The 15,214-nt window shown below is 36.5% G+C and overlaps 1 protein-coding gene across 11 annotated transcripts in view; it reads left to right on the top strand.

The window, feature by feature from the left end:
- Nucleotides 1-15,214, top strand: part of LOC135222961 (homeotic protein ultrabithorax-like) — a 1,489,261-nt gene that overhangs the window by 1,343,376 nt on the left and 130,671 nt on the right. Inside the window, exon 1 of one of the 11 annotated variants that reach the window (XM_064261429.1) lies at nucleotides 14,661-14,904. The exons of 9 other annotated variants lie outside the window; for them this stretch is intronic. In XM_064261429.1, the coding sequence (XP_064117499.1) occupies nucleotides 14,896-14,904 (9 nt within the window). In that variant the 5' untranslated portion in view covers nucleotides 14,661-14,895. Of the gene's footprint in view, nucleotides 1-14,660; nucleotides 14,905-15,214 lie in introns of those variants that run through there. One more of the 11 variants, XM_064261434.1, reaches the window with a different exon arrangement.

Consider the following 15,214-nt stretch of genomic DNA (forward strand, 5'->3'; position numbering starts at 1 on the left):
TTATTATTATTATTGTCTTGAAATTCAAGCTTCTAAAGAATAGGGTTTCATTTGGAAGAATTAAGAGGAAGTAAAGTGAAATATACAGAAAAAAAAGAGATCCCGCTTATTAAAAAAAAAAAAAAAATTAATAAACAGATAAACACATAAAAGTATTAGAATTCAAGAAGATTAGTATGAGGGCAGTAATGCATTGCATTTTCACTATAATTTCTGAAATCCTTGGGGAGGCTCTTCCACAGTCACACGGTGTGAGGAATTAAGGCCCTCAGGAACTGGAAGTTCGACATCGACGCTCATTTACTGCATACTGGTGCTGCTGTTCAATGTATAATAATAATAATAATAATAATAATAATAATAATAATAATAATAATAATAATAATATTAATAATAATAATAATAATAATCCTCTCAAGGATTATTAACGGCGATTCTTTGGTATTATTAAAATTTTGCAATTTATTTACTTCTTCAAATTTTTTTCCTTGCAAAGAAAAAAATACATGTTAGAAAGTAAAACGATTCGTCCAGACTTTCAGATTATTATTATTATTATTATTATTATTATTATTATTATTATTATTATATTATTATTATTATTCCGTTGAAAAGTGTCGAACTGTGCTTGCCATTCTTTTCAGCGAAGTTTGCCTCAAGGAAGGATTTCTTCCAGGATATTATTATTATTATTATTATTAATTATTATTATTATTTATTATTATTATTATTATTATTATTCAAGGAAGGTCTTTTACTAAGATATCATCATCATCATCATCATCATTATTATTATTATTATTATTATTATTATTATTATTATTATTATTATTATTATTATTATTATTATTATTATTATTATTATTATTATTAGCCGGCATGTTCAGCCTTTATCAATTCGTCGCTTTTACAAATTCGATAACAACTTCACCTGCCCTCCGTGTTTATTTTCAAAATTCCACTTAGTATTGTCGCTGTGTTACATCAGTTCTTGTCGTTGTTATCTGTTGCTTAATAACCGTGTAATTTATAGGACCCTATAAATTTCCATCATAATTGTGGTTATCAAACGGTGTGTGCGTGTGTGTAGGCAGGAAGAAAGAGAAAGAGAGAGAGAGAGATTAATCACGTAGATAAGAGATATACTGAGATTAATTATCTGGTGTTAATGTCGTTAGATTTGCTCTCTCAAAGACCCGAGAATATTTAGTACAGGTTTGCGACGAGTGAAAATTTAATCATCGTCGCCTCTCTCTCTCTCTCTCTCTCTCTCTCTCTCTCTCTCTCTCTCTCTCTCTCTCTCTCTCCCGTAGTAGTCATCTTGCTTGGTGAGACGTTCCTGGTCGAAGTCAGATTAATCAAACAAATATCACAAGTTTAACATACGTCTAGAATTTGAGAAATATCTAGAATGTTCGTGAACTATCGGTGATAAGATTAGTGTGGAAATAGTAGGATAAAGCGTCTTCTAAGTTAGTTTATCAAGTGAAATACTGTAAATCAGAACAGATGGCAGTAAGCTCCAACTGCGGAAAAAAATGGCGAGATTTAGCTTGCTTGGCAGATTCGCAATACGATGAGGTAGCAGGAAGGGAACTGGCATTTCTGATCTATGAAATCAGCAACAGTCCTAACCAAAAAGATACAAAATCATTCATAGATATATTAGAAGGATACAATCCTTCAAACTGGAACAAATCAAATGAAAACATCTTGAAAATAATTGAAGAAGTTCCAAATAAAATCCAAGTGGTCAAGAGACTCATAAAGAAAATATACATAAACCAACATATTCGACAAGAAAATGAATAAAGTGAACCTTGTGAATATCCTAATTGATGGCATTAGAACAAAGACTGCCAAAGCATGTAAACTGTGTAAGGTGTGGTATAGCATAGTTAATCCACAAAACCAACCTAATCAGAAAATGTGCTGCATGCAACATTCCGACCCATCCACAGTGTGCTGAGGTAATGCAAGATATGAGAAAGACACAAGAATTTTTTGCTCAACATGTCTACCATGGATAGACAATGTTATTAAATCAAGATTGAATGTACAAATAGTTGAGGATGAAGAAGAAGAAAGAAGAAGAGGAAGAAGAAGAAGAAGAAGGAAAACGTAAGAGAAGTAAACAAAACTGAAATGACAGAAAAAGATAAGGAAAACAAAGAACAAGATAAAAGTATGGATGCAGAGATACTCATTGATACTACATAGAGGCTATAAAGCAGCATACCTACGAAGAAATAAATCACGATATGACAGCACAAAAGAAACTGCCGAAGAGGCTCTACCCAGATCTACACAATGACGGGAAAGAGGAAAAAATATACAAAAAAGACAAAGTCTGCAACACTTTGAAAAAGAGGGAATTGCAGATATGGAGAAAAATGTTACTACAAACATCCTAAGGTATGTCACAACTATGAAATATATGGTAAATGTGCATACTTAGATGGATATGAGGATGATTGCAGAGATCTACATCCAAAAATATGCAAAAACCTAAAAGAAGGAAAAGGATGTAAGTTCGACAAAAAATGTAAATATATGCCCCTGTAGCCATGAAAAATAATCAAATAAATAACCAATTCAAGCAATAAAATCCAAAATAAGATAGAAAACAAATAAAGAGAGGAATGAAGAATATCAGGTAAAAGAAAAAAGCAAGCCATCAACGAGATATGCAGAGGTGCCAGCAAAAAATTTCAATGCATCAGCTCCAAGATTCTACTCAAGAGATAATAACTGTTTTTATTATGCAAGGGGATATTGCAGATATGGAGAAAATTGCAGATTCAGACACAAAATGAATAATTATGATGAAGGAAGAACAAATATTATGGAAAAGTTGGATTTTTTTAATGTCAGAATTTCTGGAAATGAAAAAAAGCAACAACATACCAGAACAGGAAAGAGACATGGGAAAATCCTTATTATTACCAATATTAAATGAAGGAGAAAACACGCAAACCATCATAGTGATGAATGCGCGGTTTAGTTACGAGTAACTCAAAAAGAAAAATAGAGTACTTAGGAAGGAAACTAACCCGCAAATTGAAAATTGAAATAAGAAATAATTACTGAAATTAATAAGTGAAACCTAGTATTCCCAACAAGAGACTGGTGAATGATGATCAAATAAAAGGGTTTCAAACTATAGATCAGATAGAAAAAATAGGAATCAAGGGGGAACCGCAATATATGGGAAAGACAAAAAACAAGGAAAAATATATGAGAAATATAGTAACTCAGAATGTGAACTAATAGCGGTAGAATTTGAATCTGAAAAATTAATGAACATAGTAATATATAGACCTCCTAATACTAAAGAGTTTGACTTAATAATAGAAAAATTGGATGATATATGTAGAAATCACAAGGACTGGACTATTCTCCTATCTGGAGACTTCAACTTTCCTTTCGTAGACTGGAAAGAACGAATAGGAGATTGTGGATGTACTTATACATATAAAAAAGAGAGTAATAGTAGTGCAGAAGATAAGAGGCAATTCGAAAAGCTATTAGATATGCTACTAGAATACAACATTCAACAAATAAATCACCTGCCAACAAGAAAGGAAAATACTTTAGACCTAGTATTTGTGAACGAGATGAATTATGTTAAAGAAATAATAGTTTATAATGCGAGTATTTCAGACCATAATGTCATAGAATTAACAGTCCATTCCAAAGCAAGTGAAAACAGAGATAAGCAAGAAATGAAAAAGTGGGAAGGATATGGAAAATACAACTTCTACAGTAAAAATATAAAATGGTCAGAAATAAATGAAGAATTAAACAAAGATTGGGATAATATTTTCGTAAGTGATGACATAAAGGTAAATACGGAGATATATATATTATTAGAAAAATAGTGGATAAATATATACCGAAGAAGAAAAGTAAACATCAGTCATGCATACCAAGAGACAGAAGGATCTTGTTCCAGAAAATCAGAAAGTGGAAAAAAGGTCTAGCAAAAAAAAAAAAAATGCATGGAAAGTTATAGAACTAAAAAGTAAGATAGAAAATGCAGAACAAAAGATTATACAATCAAAAGAAAATGAAAAACGGGACTTGGAAGAAAAAACCCTATTAAATATCAAGCAAAATCCCAAACTATTATACTCATATGCGAAGAAGATGAATAAAAGAAGAATAGAAATAGGGCCCTCTAAGAATTGAAGGGAGATTAACGAATGAAAAAAAGGAAATTTGCAACATACTGGCAGAACGATATAAAGAGAGAATTCACCCCTAGAATAGATAATGAAGATAATGATATAGAAGTAAGGGATGAAAATAGTGAATATTTAGCTGACATAGATATTAATGAAGCTGATATTGTGCAGGCTATTAATGAAATTAAAAATGGAGCTGCTGCAGGGCCTGATGGAATTCCTGCTATTTTGTTAAAGAAAGTAGTTCATTCTATCGCAAAGCCACTTGCAATATTATTAAGACAAAGTGTAGATACAGGCAAGATTTATGATGAGCACAAATTAGCATATATTACCCCTACTTTCAAAAGTGGATCAAGACTAGAGGCAAGTGGAAAATTAATAGGCCTGTGAGTCTAACCATCACATATTATGAAAGTGTATGAAAGGGTAATGAAGAAAAATATTATGAAACATTTCAATAAAAAATAATTTGTTTAATAAAGGGACAACATGGTTTCGTACCCGGAAAAAGTACACAAACCCAACTGTTAGTCCACCGTGAGAACATATTCAAAAATATGAAAAGAGTCGGAAAGATGAAACAGATGTGGTTTATTTGTAGAACTTTGCAAAAGCTTTTGATAAAGTAGACCATAATATATTAGCGAAGAAAATTAGAAAACACAATATCGTGGATAAAGTAGGAAGATGGTTAAAAGAATTTTTACACAACAGAAAACAGATAGTTATTGCAAACGACGAGAATCGGATGAAGCAGGTAATATCCGGTGTGCCGCAAGGTACGGTGTTAGCTGCAATACTGTTTGTTATTATGATTGAAGACATAGACAATAATGTTAAGGATTCGGTAGTGAGTAGTTTCGCAGATTGACACAAGAAATAAGTAGAGAAATTACTTGTGATGAGAATAGGAACGCTCTACAAAGAGACCTTAACAAAGTATATGATTGGGCAGAGGTAAAATAGGATGGTATTTAACTCTGATAAATTTGAATCAATAAATTATGGAGACAGAGAAAGAAAGCTATATGCATATAAGGGACCTAATAATGAGACAATCACAAATAAGGAAGCAGTTAAAGACTTTGGTGTGATGATGAATAGGAACATGTTATGCAATGATCAAATAGCAACTCTGTTGGCAAAATGTAAGCAAAAATGGGAATGTTGTTACGGCACTTCAAACAAGAAAGCTGAACACATGATTATGCTTTATAAAACATATGTTCGTAGTCCACTTGAATATTGCAATATGATATGGTACCCACACTATCAAAAGGATATTGCACAAATAGAGAGTGTACAAAGGTCCTTTACAGCTAGAATAGAAGAAGTTAAAGACCTTGACTACTGGGAAAGACTACAATTCTTAAAATTATATAGCTCTAGAAAGGAGAAGAGAACTCTACATGATAATTCAGGCATGGAAACAGATAGAAGGAATAGCAGAAAATATCATGGAACTAAAAATATCAGAAAGAGCAAGCAGAGGTAGATTAATAGTGCCCAAAACTATACCAGGAAAAATAAGGAAAGCACACAGGACATTAATCCACTACGCACCAGCATCGATAATGCAGCGTCTATTCAATGCGTTGCCAGCTCATCTGAGGAATATATCAGGAGTGAGCGTAGATGTGTTTAAGAATAAGCTCGACAAATATCTAAACTGCATCCCAGACCATCCAAGATTGGAAGATGCAAAATATACCGGAAGATGTACTAGCAACTCTCTGGTAGACATTAGAGGTGCCTCACACTGAGGGACCTGGGGCAACCCGAACAAGATGTAAGGTCTGTAAGGTCTGTAAGGTCTCAAGATCACACCGAGAATTTATAAATTCTATGATGTTACATAAGAATTTTTACACCCCAAAATTTCTTTCTCTCTCTCTCTCTCTCTCTCTCTCTCTCTCTCTCTCTCTCTCTCTCTCTTCTCTCTCTCTCAAGACATCACCGAGATTTTATAAATTTCATGAAGTTACTTAAAAATATTTACTCCCAAAATTTTTTTTTTCTCTCTCTCTCTCTCTCTCTCTCTCTCTCTCTCTCTCTCTCTCTCTCTCTCTCCTAAACTTCACTCGAGAATTTATAAACTTCAGGAAGTTACATAAAAATTGATACATGAAGTATGTTTGTTTATTTTTTTCATTTGTCACGACAGAAGCTCTTAAATACAAAACATTTTTAAAACTAGTAAATGTGATACAGGATTTAATATTATTTTGTTTGTTCTATCATGTTTCACAAACTAAATTTGTGAATTGCAAACGCCAACAAAAATATTAGACAAACGAAGATTAAATCGGTCCGTCTGTTGAGTAGCACTGTTCATTATACATGTGTTCATTATACATTTTTCATTATACGTGTTAATTATACCTGTATTCATTATACTTGTGTTCATTACACATGTATTCATTATACGTGTTTTCATTATACATGTTTTCATTATACATGTATTCATTATACGCGTTTTCATTATACATGTTTTCATTATACATGTACAATGCGTCCATTGTTCCGTCGCCGCTTGGCTTTCCGCTCAATCCCGAATCCATTCCCCCTTCCCCCTCGATGGGAAAGTGTTGATTTCCCCTTTTTTCACGGGTCTTATTCCCCTCGGGGGCGGCCCCCACGCGTCGAATGGACTTTTTGTTTTTTAAATTCCGTGTTAATTTCACGCCGCGAGTATAAAATTGGTCCGGTGTATTTTTGTGCGTGTACATTACTATTGGAGAGCAAATTCCTTGTCACATAAATTTTATGGGGCCATCTCTCTCTCTCTCTCTCTCTCTCTCTCTCTCTCTCTCTCTCTCTCTCTCTCTTCATATAAACGGTTTTATTTAGCTCTTAATGTAAATTTCTTTCTCCTATCAATTTTTTATTTAGCTCTAATATAAATTCTCTCTCTCTCTCTCTCTCTCTCTCTCTCTCTCTCTCTCTCTCTCTCTCTCTCTCTCTCTCTCTCATATAAATTTTTTCCATTTAGCTCTAATATAAATTTTTCTCTCAATTTTTTTTATGTAGCTCTTATATAAACTCTCTCTCTCTCTCTCTCTCTCTCTCTCTCTCTCTCTCTCTCTCTCTCTCTCTCTCTCATATAAATTTTTTTTATTTAGCTCTAATATAGATTTTTCTCTCAGATCAGTTTTTCATTTAACTCTAATATAAATTTCTCTCTCTCTCTCTCTCTCTCATATCAGTATTTTCATTTTTTAAAACCTTTCCTGTATGCCTTAGGGAATGCCTCTCCATGCATTAAGATTTTTTTCATTCGATTTTGTTGTGAATAAATATTATTTCCCTTTTTACATCATGAATAAGCTGCCAAGTTTCGATATTCTTATTTGCAGTTTACATTTCAATTTTTTTTTCTCTGGAGCAGTTACTCTACGACTTCGCTAATTCCAACGGGAATGCTGTGTGGAATTTCTAAATAGAAAAGAGAATTCTTTTACGGGTGCTAGTGGTCCCTTATCTTTCTGTTTATTTATTTAGTTATTTTTTTTTCTTTTGACACGAAGAAAAGGCGAAGAATGACTTTTTATATATTTATTTATTTTTTTCTGACTAAGAAAATGCGAAGAATGAAATCCTTTACAAAGAATATCCTGGCTTTTTATTTATGCATTTATTTATTTTTTTTGACACGAGGAAAAGGCGACGAATGAAATCCTTTACAAATAACATCTTGGCTTTTTATTTATTTTATTTTTGACACGAAAAAAAAGGCGAAGAATAAAATCGTTTACAAAGAACATCTTGGTTTTTTATTTATTTATTCATCTATTTCTTTTTTTGACACTAAGAAAATGCGAAGAATGAAATCCTTTTCAAAGAACATCGTGGCTTTTTATTTATTTATTTTTTGACACGAAGAAAAGGCGACGAATGAAATCCTTCACACAGAACATCTTGGCATTGGATTAGTGGAAGAATGCCGCTTTTGAAGGTTAGAATATGCCGTGATTCTGTGGGCAAAAGCTTTGCCATTTGCCAAACGTTGGTGAGGTGTGCCAAGAAAGGAGAAGAAGGCAGAATTTAGGAAGCTCGTGTGTCCAAGTTATCAATCCCATCTTTATGGGATGATGATGAAGATGACTCCGAAATTCTTCATCATTTCGGGGGAAGAAGTCTTGTTGGCACCTGACCTCTGTTATGCGTTGCCAGATGTAAAAGAAATATATAAAAAAAAATTGATAACTTCTTGCATGAATATCTTTCGACTCGTTATTGTTTGTGTGTGTGTATGTATGTTTGTATGTTGAAACACGTCCCTGTGTATAGGTCGACTAAGTACCTTGGCCAGTCCCGCCCCTGCTCTCCCCCGCCAACTTCCCCGTAACGACGATTGGTCGCCCGCGGTCACGTGACACGCCCCAACAAATACTCAAAAATATCACCGTGTGTGTGTGTGTGTCTGAGTCCGCCATTGGCAATAGTTGTTGATTTGTTATACCAACAGCGGCGGTGGCGGCGACCGAGATCCTGCTAAGCAAGGTCGTGAGCATGGGCATGCATGGTCAAATAAGACAGGTCAGGGGCATCTATACTTATGATACCCCGGGTCATCTTCCAAAAAGCGCGATCCATCACCAGCTGTAAGCGACCCAGTCAGACTCGAAACAGTTTACCCTCACTTAGTCCGCTGATGAACTACACGATTTTATAGTAATTTTACGAGCTGAGGGGCTCATAAAATGTGGTAGTCCATGACGATGTTTTGACAGAGAAGCGGGGAGGAGGAGGAGGAGGAGGAGGGGAGGAGGGAGGAGGAGGAGAGAGAAAGCGAGGGAGGAGGGAGGTGGGAAGGAGGGAGGAGGAGGAGGAGGAGGTGGAGGAGGAGGAGAGGGAGGAGGAAGGAAGGAAGGGGAAGGCATTCGTTGAGAAGGCTACATGAGCATGGCTGGGCACGTGCAGTCTAAACCCCCCCTCCCCCCCCCCCCCCTAGTACATCCTCCCCGGGGTAGACGGTATAGGCGTCGCTCCAAGTTAGATTTTCGTCGATGGGGAAAAAAAGGGAGCCTTAGGCCTCCAGTGTTAATGGTGCGATGATGGTGATACCGGGGGCCCCGCCCCCGCCCTTCTACGGTTTGGATGTGATGACGGAGAGAAGAGTGAGTGAGTGAGAGGGAAAGAGAGAGAGAGACGTAGAGAGAGAGAGAAGAGAGAGAGAGAGAGAGAGAGAGAAAAGGGGGTTAGGAAATGGTGGTGATGGAGTCGGTGGTGGTGGTGGTGGTGGTGATGTGAGTCCCCAATATGTGTGTGTGAGTGTGTGTGGCAAGAGGTGCCCCCATGAACGGCTCTGTCGTCCGCGGGAGGAGCGGCGCACGGCCCAGTGTGTCCTCACCGGCCGCCCCGCGCGCACCCACGCCTCTTTACCGCCCACCGACACAACGCGCGTCCGACCAGTCAGTCGCTAGCGTGGTTCCCCCAGTGTACACACCCCCTTTTTCGAATGTCCTACTCTTCCTAAGTGTCCCCGCCGTACCTCGCCTTTTTTCCTCGGGAAGTGTCGAGTGAGTCAGTGACCAGTGTTTGTGTGTGTGTGTCTTTTGATATATAGATATAACCCTCCTACGTCGTCCTTCCCCTTCGGAGGGAGTCCTCCGGATCCTCTGTTGGTGCATCTACTTGACAACATTGCGTCGACGGAGGAATTACAGACAAGCTCCTCTTCCTTCTTCGTTTCTTCCTGAAGAAGGAGGTTCCTGAAGGAGGAGGAGGAGGAAGAGGAGGAAGAAGGGGCCGCGCCTTTGTAAGCATCCGTTCCTTAGCGTGTCAGACTTGGACTTCGGGTATATAAATATATATACTGAAAGGGGGCATTAGAATCGCCCTTGGCACGATGGCAGAATAACAGCATGCATAGTAGGCCCCCGATCCCTTCAGAAATGCCAGAAATAGAATAATCCGTTTACTAGTGGCCTAGGAAAAATAGAAAGAGTCGAAAAAAAAAGGATGGAGATAATTCTGGGGCCCGGAGTAAATCGAGAGAAAAGTGACTCCCATTTCTCAGTCACTCAGCATAAATTGAATCCATTTAGGGGGCGAAGTGGCGAACATTAGTTCACATATACCTCCGTCTCGTGGGGGCAATGGACCCCGGGATTTAATGATTGCCCAAATTTCGTCGGTGGACGCTTGGAAAAAAAATGTCTTGAATTTTTTTTCCTGATAATTTTTTTTCTAAAAAAGCTAATTTAACATTAACGTCTGCTTTTATTATTATTTTTTTTCTTATTTATTGCTTTTATGCAGCCTTCATTATCATTTGAATAACTGTAATTTTAGCAGTATGGACCACAATAAGAATTTTTATTTCTTAGTAACATTGAAGATTCCTTATATAGTATATAAGATTCATAAATATTATACTCTTATAAACATTACATTTTATCTCGGCGAGGAACTTAGATATTTTCGTTTCTTTTAAACATTGAAGATTCCGCATATATGATTTGTAACAATTCGATTCTGACAAACATAACAATTGATCTTTGCGAGGAATTGAGAAGAAATCAATTTCTCCACATTCTGAGAAATCAACTGATTCTCCATTCAATACACAAATCCACATTTCTGAGAAATCAACTGATACTCCATACAATACACAAATCCACATTTTTGAGAAATTTCCTGATTTTCCATACAATAAACAAATCCACATTTTTGAGAAATGACACGATTCTCCATTCAATACACAAATCCGCATATCTGAGACATCAACTGATTCCCCATTCAATGCACAGAGCCGCATTTTGTGATCCAGTAGGCTACTTGTAAATGAAAGGAGGCACCGTATAATTTACGAAAACAGCGTCAGGCCCTACAGCTACCAACGCATCTGTTATCACTAAACCATATGGAAAGATCGAGACCCACAGCTTACCTTACCGCTATTAATGATATACTATTACTTTCATAAATTATCCCCTTTTTTTAACGGATTACCTTATTTTTTTTTATATACCAGCTGAAGACTTTTTATTTTTATTTTTTTTAAAGAGAAATGTTATCCAGTGTATTCTGAAAAAAAAACGAAAGATTCCTGTCATTATATTTAACTGATAATTCAGAATTATCAGTTGGTAGCCTTATGAGCAGTTGTTATAAAATTATTTAAATAATTGATTTTTATTATAATTTCAAGAACACAAACGATTTTATTCATTGAATTTAGAATAATCAGTTGTACTGTCTCCTTATCAGAAATGATTAGAAAATAATAATAAAATATTAATTTTCATTGGATATTTTTTAAATTGATCTTTGTTGCCAAATTTGCTATAAGTTACTTTACATAACTGGATTTAGTTTGACATTCTATATATACATTCATACTTACAGACAAATATAATATATATATATATATATATATATATATATATATATATATATATATATATATATATATATATATTATGCATTTACATAGATATACACATATCAAGGAGAATGGAGTGAGGATTGGGTGCAATAGTAAATGACATTCATGATGACGAATGTATTGATAAATTTGAGTTCATGAATACATTGGTAAATTTGAGACTCAGTAGTCAGTGAGAGTGATGAGAAATACACAAGGTTAATTGTAATTACTCTTAAGAAGCTGCTAATATCCATGCATATTGAAAGGATAAATTTAGACAAGTTTGTGTTTATGGAATAATGCATATAATTGAATGGAATACAAGAATTCGTGAATCAACAAAACAAATACTTTACTATGAGATGATAAATCTCGATAGTTTGATGTTTACTGTGCAGGATTAAAAAGTTATATTTTGCATAAATGCAAAAATAGTGTTTTTAAATGGCAAACATTAATTTCAGATGACGATATTCATAAACTATTAAACATATAGACACGCATGTTTCCATGCTTAAAATTGAAGTTTACCAAGGGAATACTCACTCCAACACTTAACAGTGATTAACACACACTCTCTGAGGTTAATGATAATATGTAGTATTTTTAACACAATGATAAAACCACATATTTAGCATACACTCTGAGGTTAATGATAATGTACAGTATTTTTAACATTTTTAACACAACGATAAAGCTACGTATTAATACACTCTCTGAGGTTAATGATAATATGCAGTATTTTTAACACAATGATAAAGCCACATATTAACACACTCTAAGGTTAATGTAATGTGCAGTATTTTAACACAATGATAAAACCACATAATTAACACACACACTGAGTTTAATGGTAATATATAGTATTTTTAACACAACGATAAAGCCACATATTAACACTCTGAGGTTGATAGTGTACAGTATTTTTAACACAACGATAAAGTCACATATTTACACACCCTCTGAGGTTAATGATAATATACAGTGTTTTTAACGCAACGATAAAGCTACATATTGAACACACTCTCTGAGGTTAATGGTAATATATAGTATTTTTAACACAACGATAAAGCCATGTATTTAACACACTCTCTGAGCTTAATGATAATATGCAGTGTTTTTAACACAACGATAAAGCCCCATATTAATACTGAGGTTGATAGTGTACAGTATTTTTAACAAACCGATAGTCACATATTTACACACTGTCAGGGGTTTATGATAATATACAGTGTTTTTAACACAACGATGAAGTCTCACACACATACTGAGGTTAATGATGATATGCAGTGTTTTTAACGCAAGGCTAAAGCCACATTAACACGGGTAGCACCAGAACGAACGTCGCCAGTTAAGGGCATTATCAAAATGAATGATTCTAAGATGGACGAGGAGAGCAGCTGGCATCTCTCTCTCTCTCTCTCTCTCTCTCTCTCTCTCTCTCTCTCTCTCTCTCTGCTAGAGTGATTGATAGGTAGAATTAGCACCAAGATGGCTACGTACCCACGTGTACCTCAACCACTCTGCTATTTGTAAACAATGCCACGGGCTATTATGTTGCCCAAGCTTTTCCATCTAACTCACGGTTTATTTATTTATTTTATTATACATTTTTTTTGCATTTTTTTCGTTATTTTATACTTATGGAGTGACGTTCATTGCAATTATATGGATTATTGCAGTATTTCAATATTCTTTTACTAAATTGCAAGTTGCCAGCTTAAATGCCAATGATTTATTGTTCATTTTGTACTTTTATGAAGTGACTCGTTGCATATTATGTTCGGATTATTGCACTATTCTTTTCCTAAATTGCAAAGCTTGCAAGCTTACAGCATAATCTTTTGATTAATTCCTGTGAATGTATTTAACTGTATGTTCTAAAAAAAATAACACTGTGCATTCTGTGTTAACCTTCAACCAGAACTTCTCTTGTAGGTGTAGTTATAGTGTCGAGGTGAGTGTTTTGTTGAAAAGTTACACACGCAGCCCAGCAAAAAAAAAAAAAAAAAAAGTGAAAGATGAAAAAATGAGCAAATATAGTTTCGTCTAGGAAGCTGATTTGCATCGTATCTGTGCGTGATGTTTAGCCAAACATCGTGTGGGATGTTGCAGTGAAGGTCAAAAGAGGAGAGAGAGAGGAAAGGAGAGGAAGTGGGAAAAAAAAGTGGTGTGTGTGTGTGTATATATATACACACGCGCGTGCGCATGAAGCTTCCCTGCTGCAGACTGACTGAAGATCCTCTTTTAATGTCTTAGATTCAGACGTCCGTAGATGTCCCCGAGGGTAATGGCTGGCAGAAGAATCAGTAGCAGCCAACGTCTTCTTTTTACGTGTCTGATCTTGACCTTGACGTGGGTAGCAGCATCAGTAGCAGTAGTATTAGTAGTAGTAGTAGTAGTGCCTGGCTACAGTGATCTTTCACCATCATCGTCACCGTCGTGCAGTGGTGCCCATAGTCGGAAGAGACAATGCCCGGTGACAGTAGTAGTACCCTCGAGGAGTGACCTTCGCTCCGTGGCGCTGCTCTCTTGAGAGATTCCAAGTCCTGTCGCCTCATGAAACAGCCGCAAAGGAGTCCTTCTTATGATCAGATTCTGGGGTGAACAAGAAAGAGTTAAGCTGTCGCGTGTGTGTGTGTGTGCGTGTGTGTTTGTGTCTTTTTTTTTTTTTTGAAGAGAGTGGGGGAGTGCCTCATGGCACGGTTTTGGATGCTGGAGCGTTGTCCTGGATATAACCGGCCCCGTCTTGCTGCCGCCTTCGCCTTCTTCTGCCTCTCCGAGGAAACCCACCACAAGCCCCATGGAATTCACGCCCTCGCCCACGCCCTGAGTTGTGAAACGGAATACGGTGGGTGGTGAAGATGTGAGTGTGGAAGGGAAATAGATATAGTGGCGTTCCCTGAGTGACCTGGATTCAGAGGAAGAAGAAAAAGAAGAAGGAAAGAAAATCTTATTTTCTGTAACCAGTAAAATTATATATAGTATAGAGGGCCCTGAGGCAGCTGCATGCAGCTGGTGTCTAGAGTACATAGAGGAAAGAGAGCTAATGTGAGAGAGATAGAGATAGAGAGAGAGAGGGGTTCCCCATGAGCAGCAGCAGCAGCAGCAGCAGCAGCAGCAGCAGCAGGAGAGATCGCATCTTTTGAGAGACAGGAGAGAGAGAGGGGGGGAGAGAGAGCCTCCTTGTGATGCCATACAGGAAATGCCATTATGCAATTATGTGGTGAATGCTCTCGTAATACGGACAAGATCCCATCATCACCACCACCACCACCATCACCACCGCCGCCGCCGTCATCTCCACGCGAGCATCGTCGAATGTGAAAAATGGAGGTTGTAAGTAGGATATTAAAAAAAAAAAATAATTCCTGCTTGCTCTTTGGAAATGCGCTTCGTTGTGGCACCCTCCACCCCCTCCCACCCTCCCTCGCTCCCCTCGCCCCTTCCGCCATATTTCAGTTTTCATCGCTTTTATTTTCTTCTTTTTTTGATGTGGCAAATTGACCCGATGTGATGTGATGCCAACCGATATTTCAGTTCTTAATCCAACTTTACATTTTATTTTATCGATGTGCCAAATTGACATGACGTGGTGATATGATGTTCTTGCTCCTCCTACCCCACTTTACGCTCTTCCCCCTCCCCC

The sequence above is a fragment of the Macrobrachium nipponense genome, chromosome 8 (genome assembly GCF_015104395.2).
Source record: "Macrobrachium nipponense isolate FS-2020 chromosome 8, ASM1510439v2, whole genome shotgun sequence".
Lineage (NCBI taxonomy): Eukaryota > Metazoa > Arthropoda > Malacostraca > Decapoda > Palaemonidae > Macrobrachium > Macrobrachium nipponense.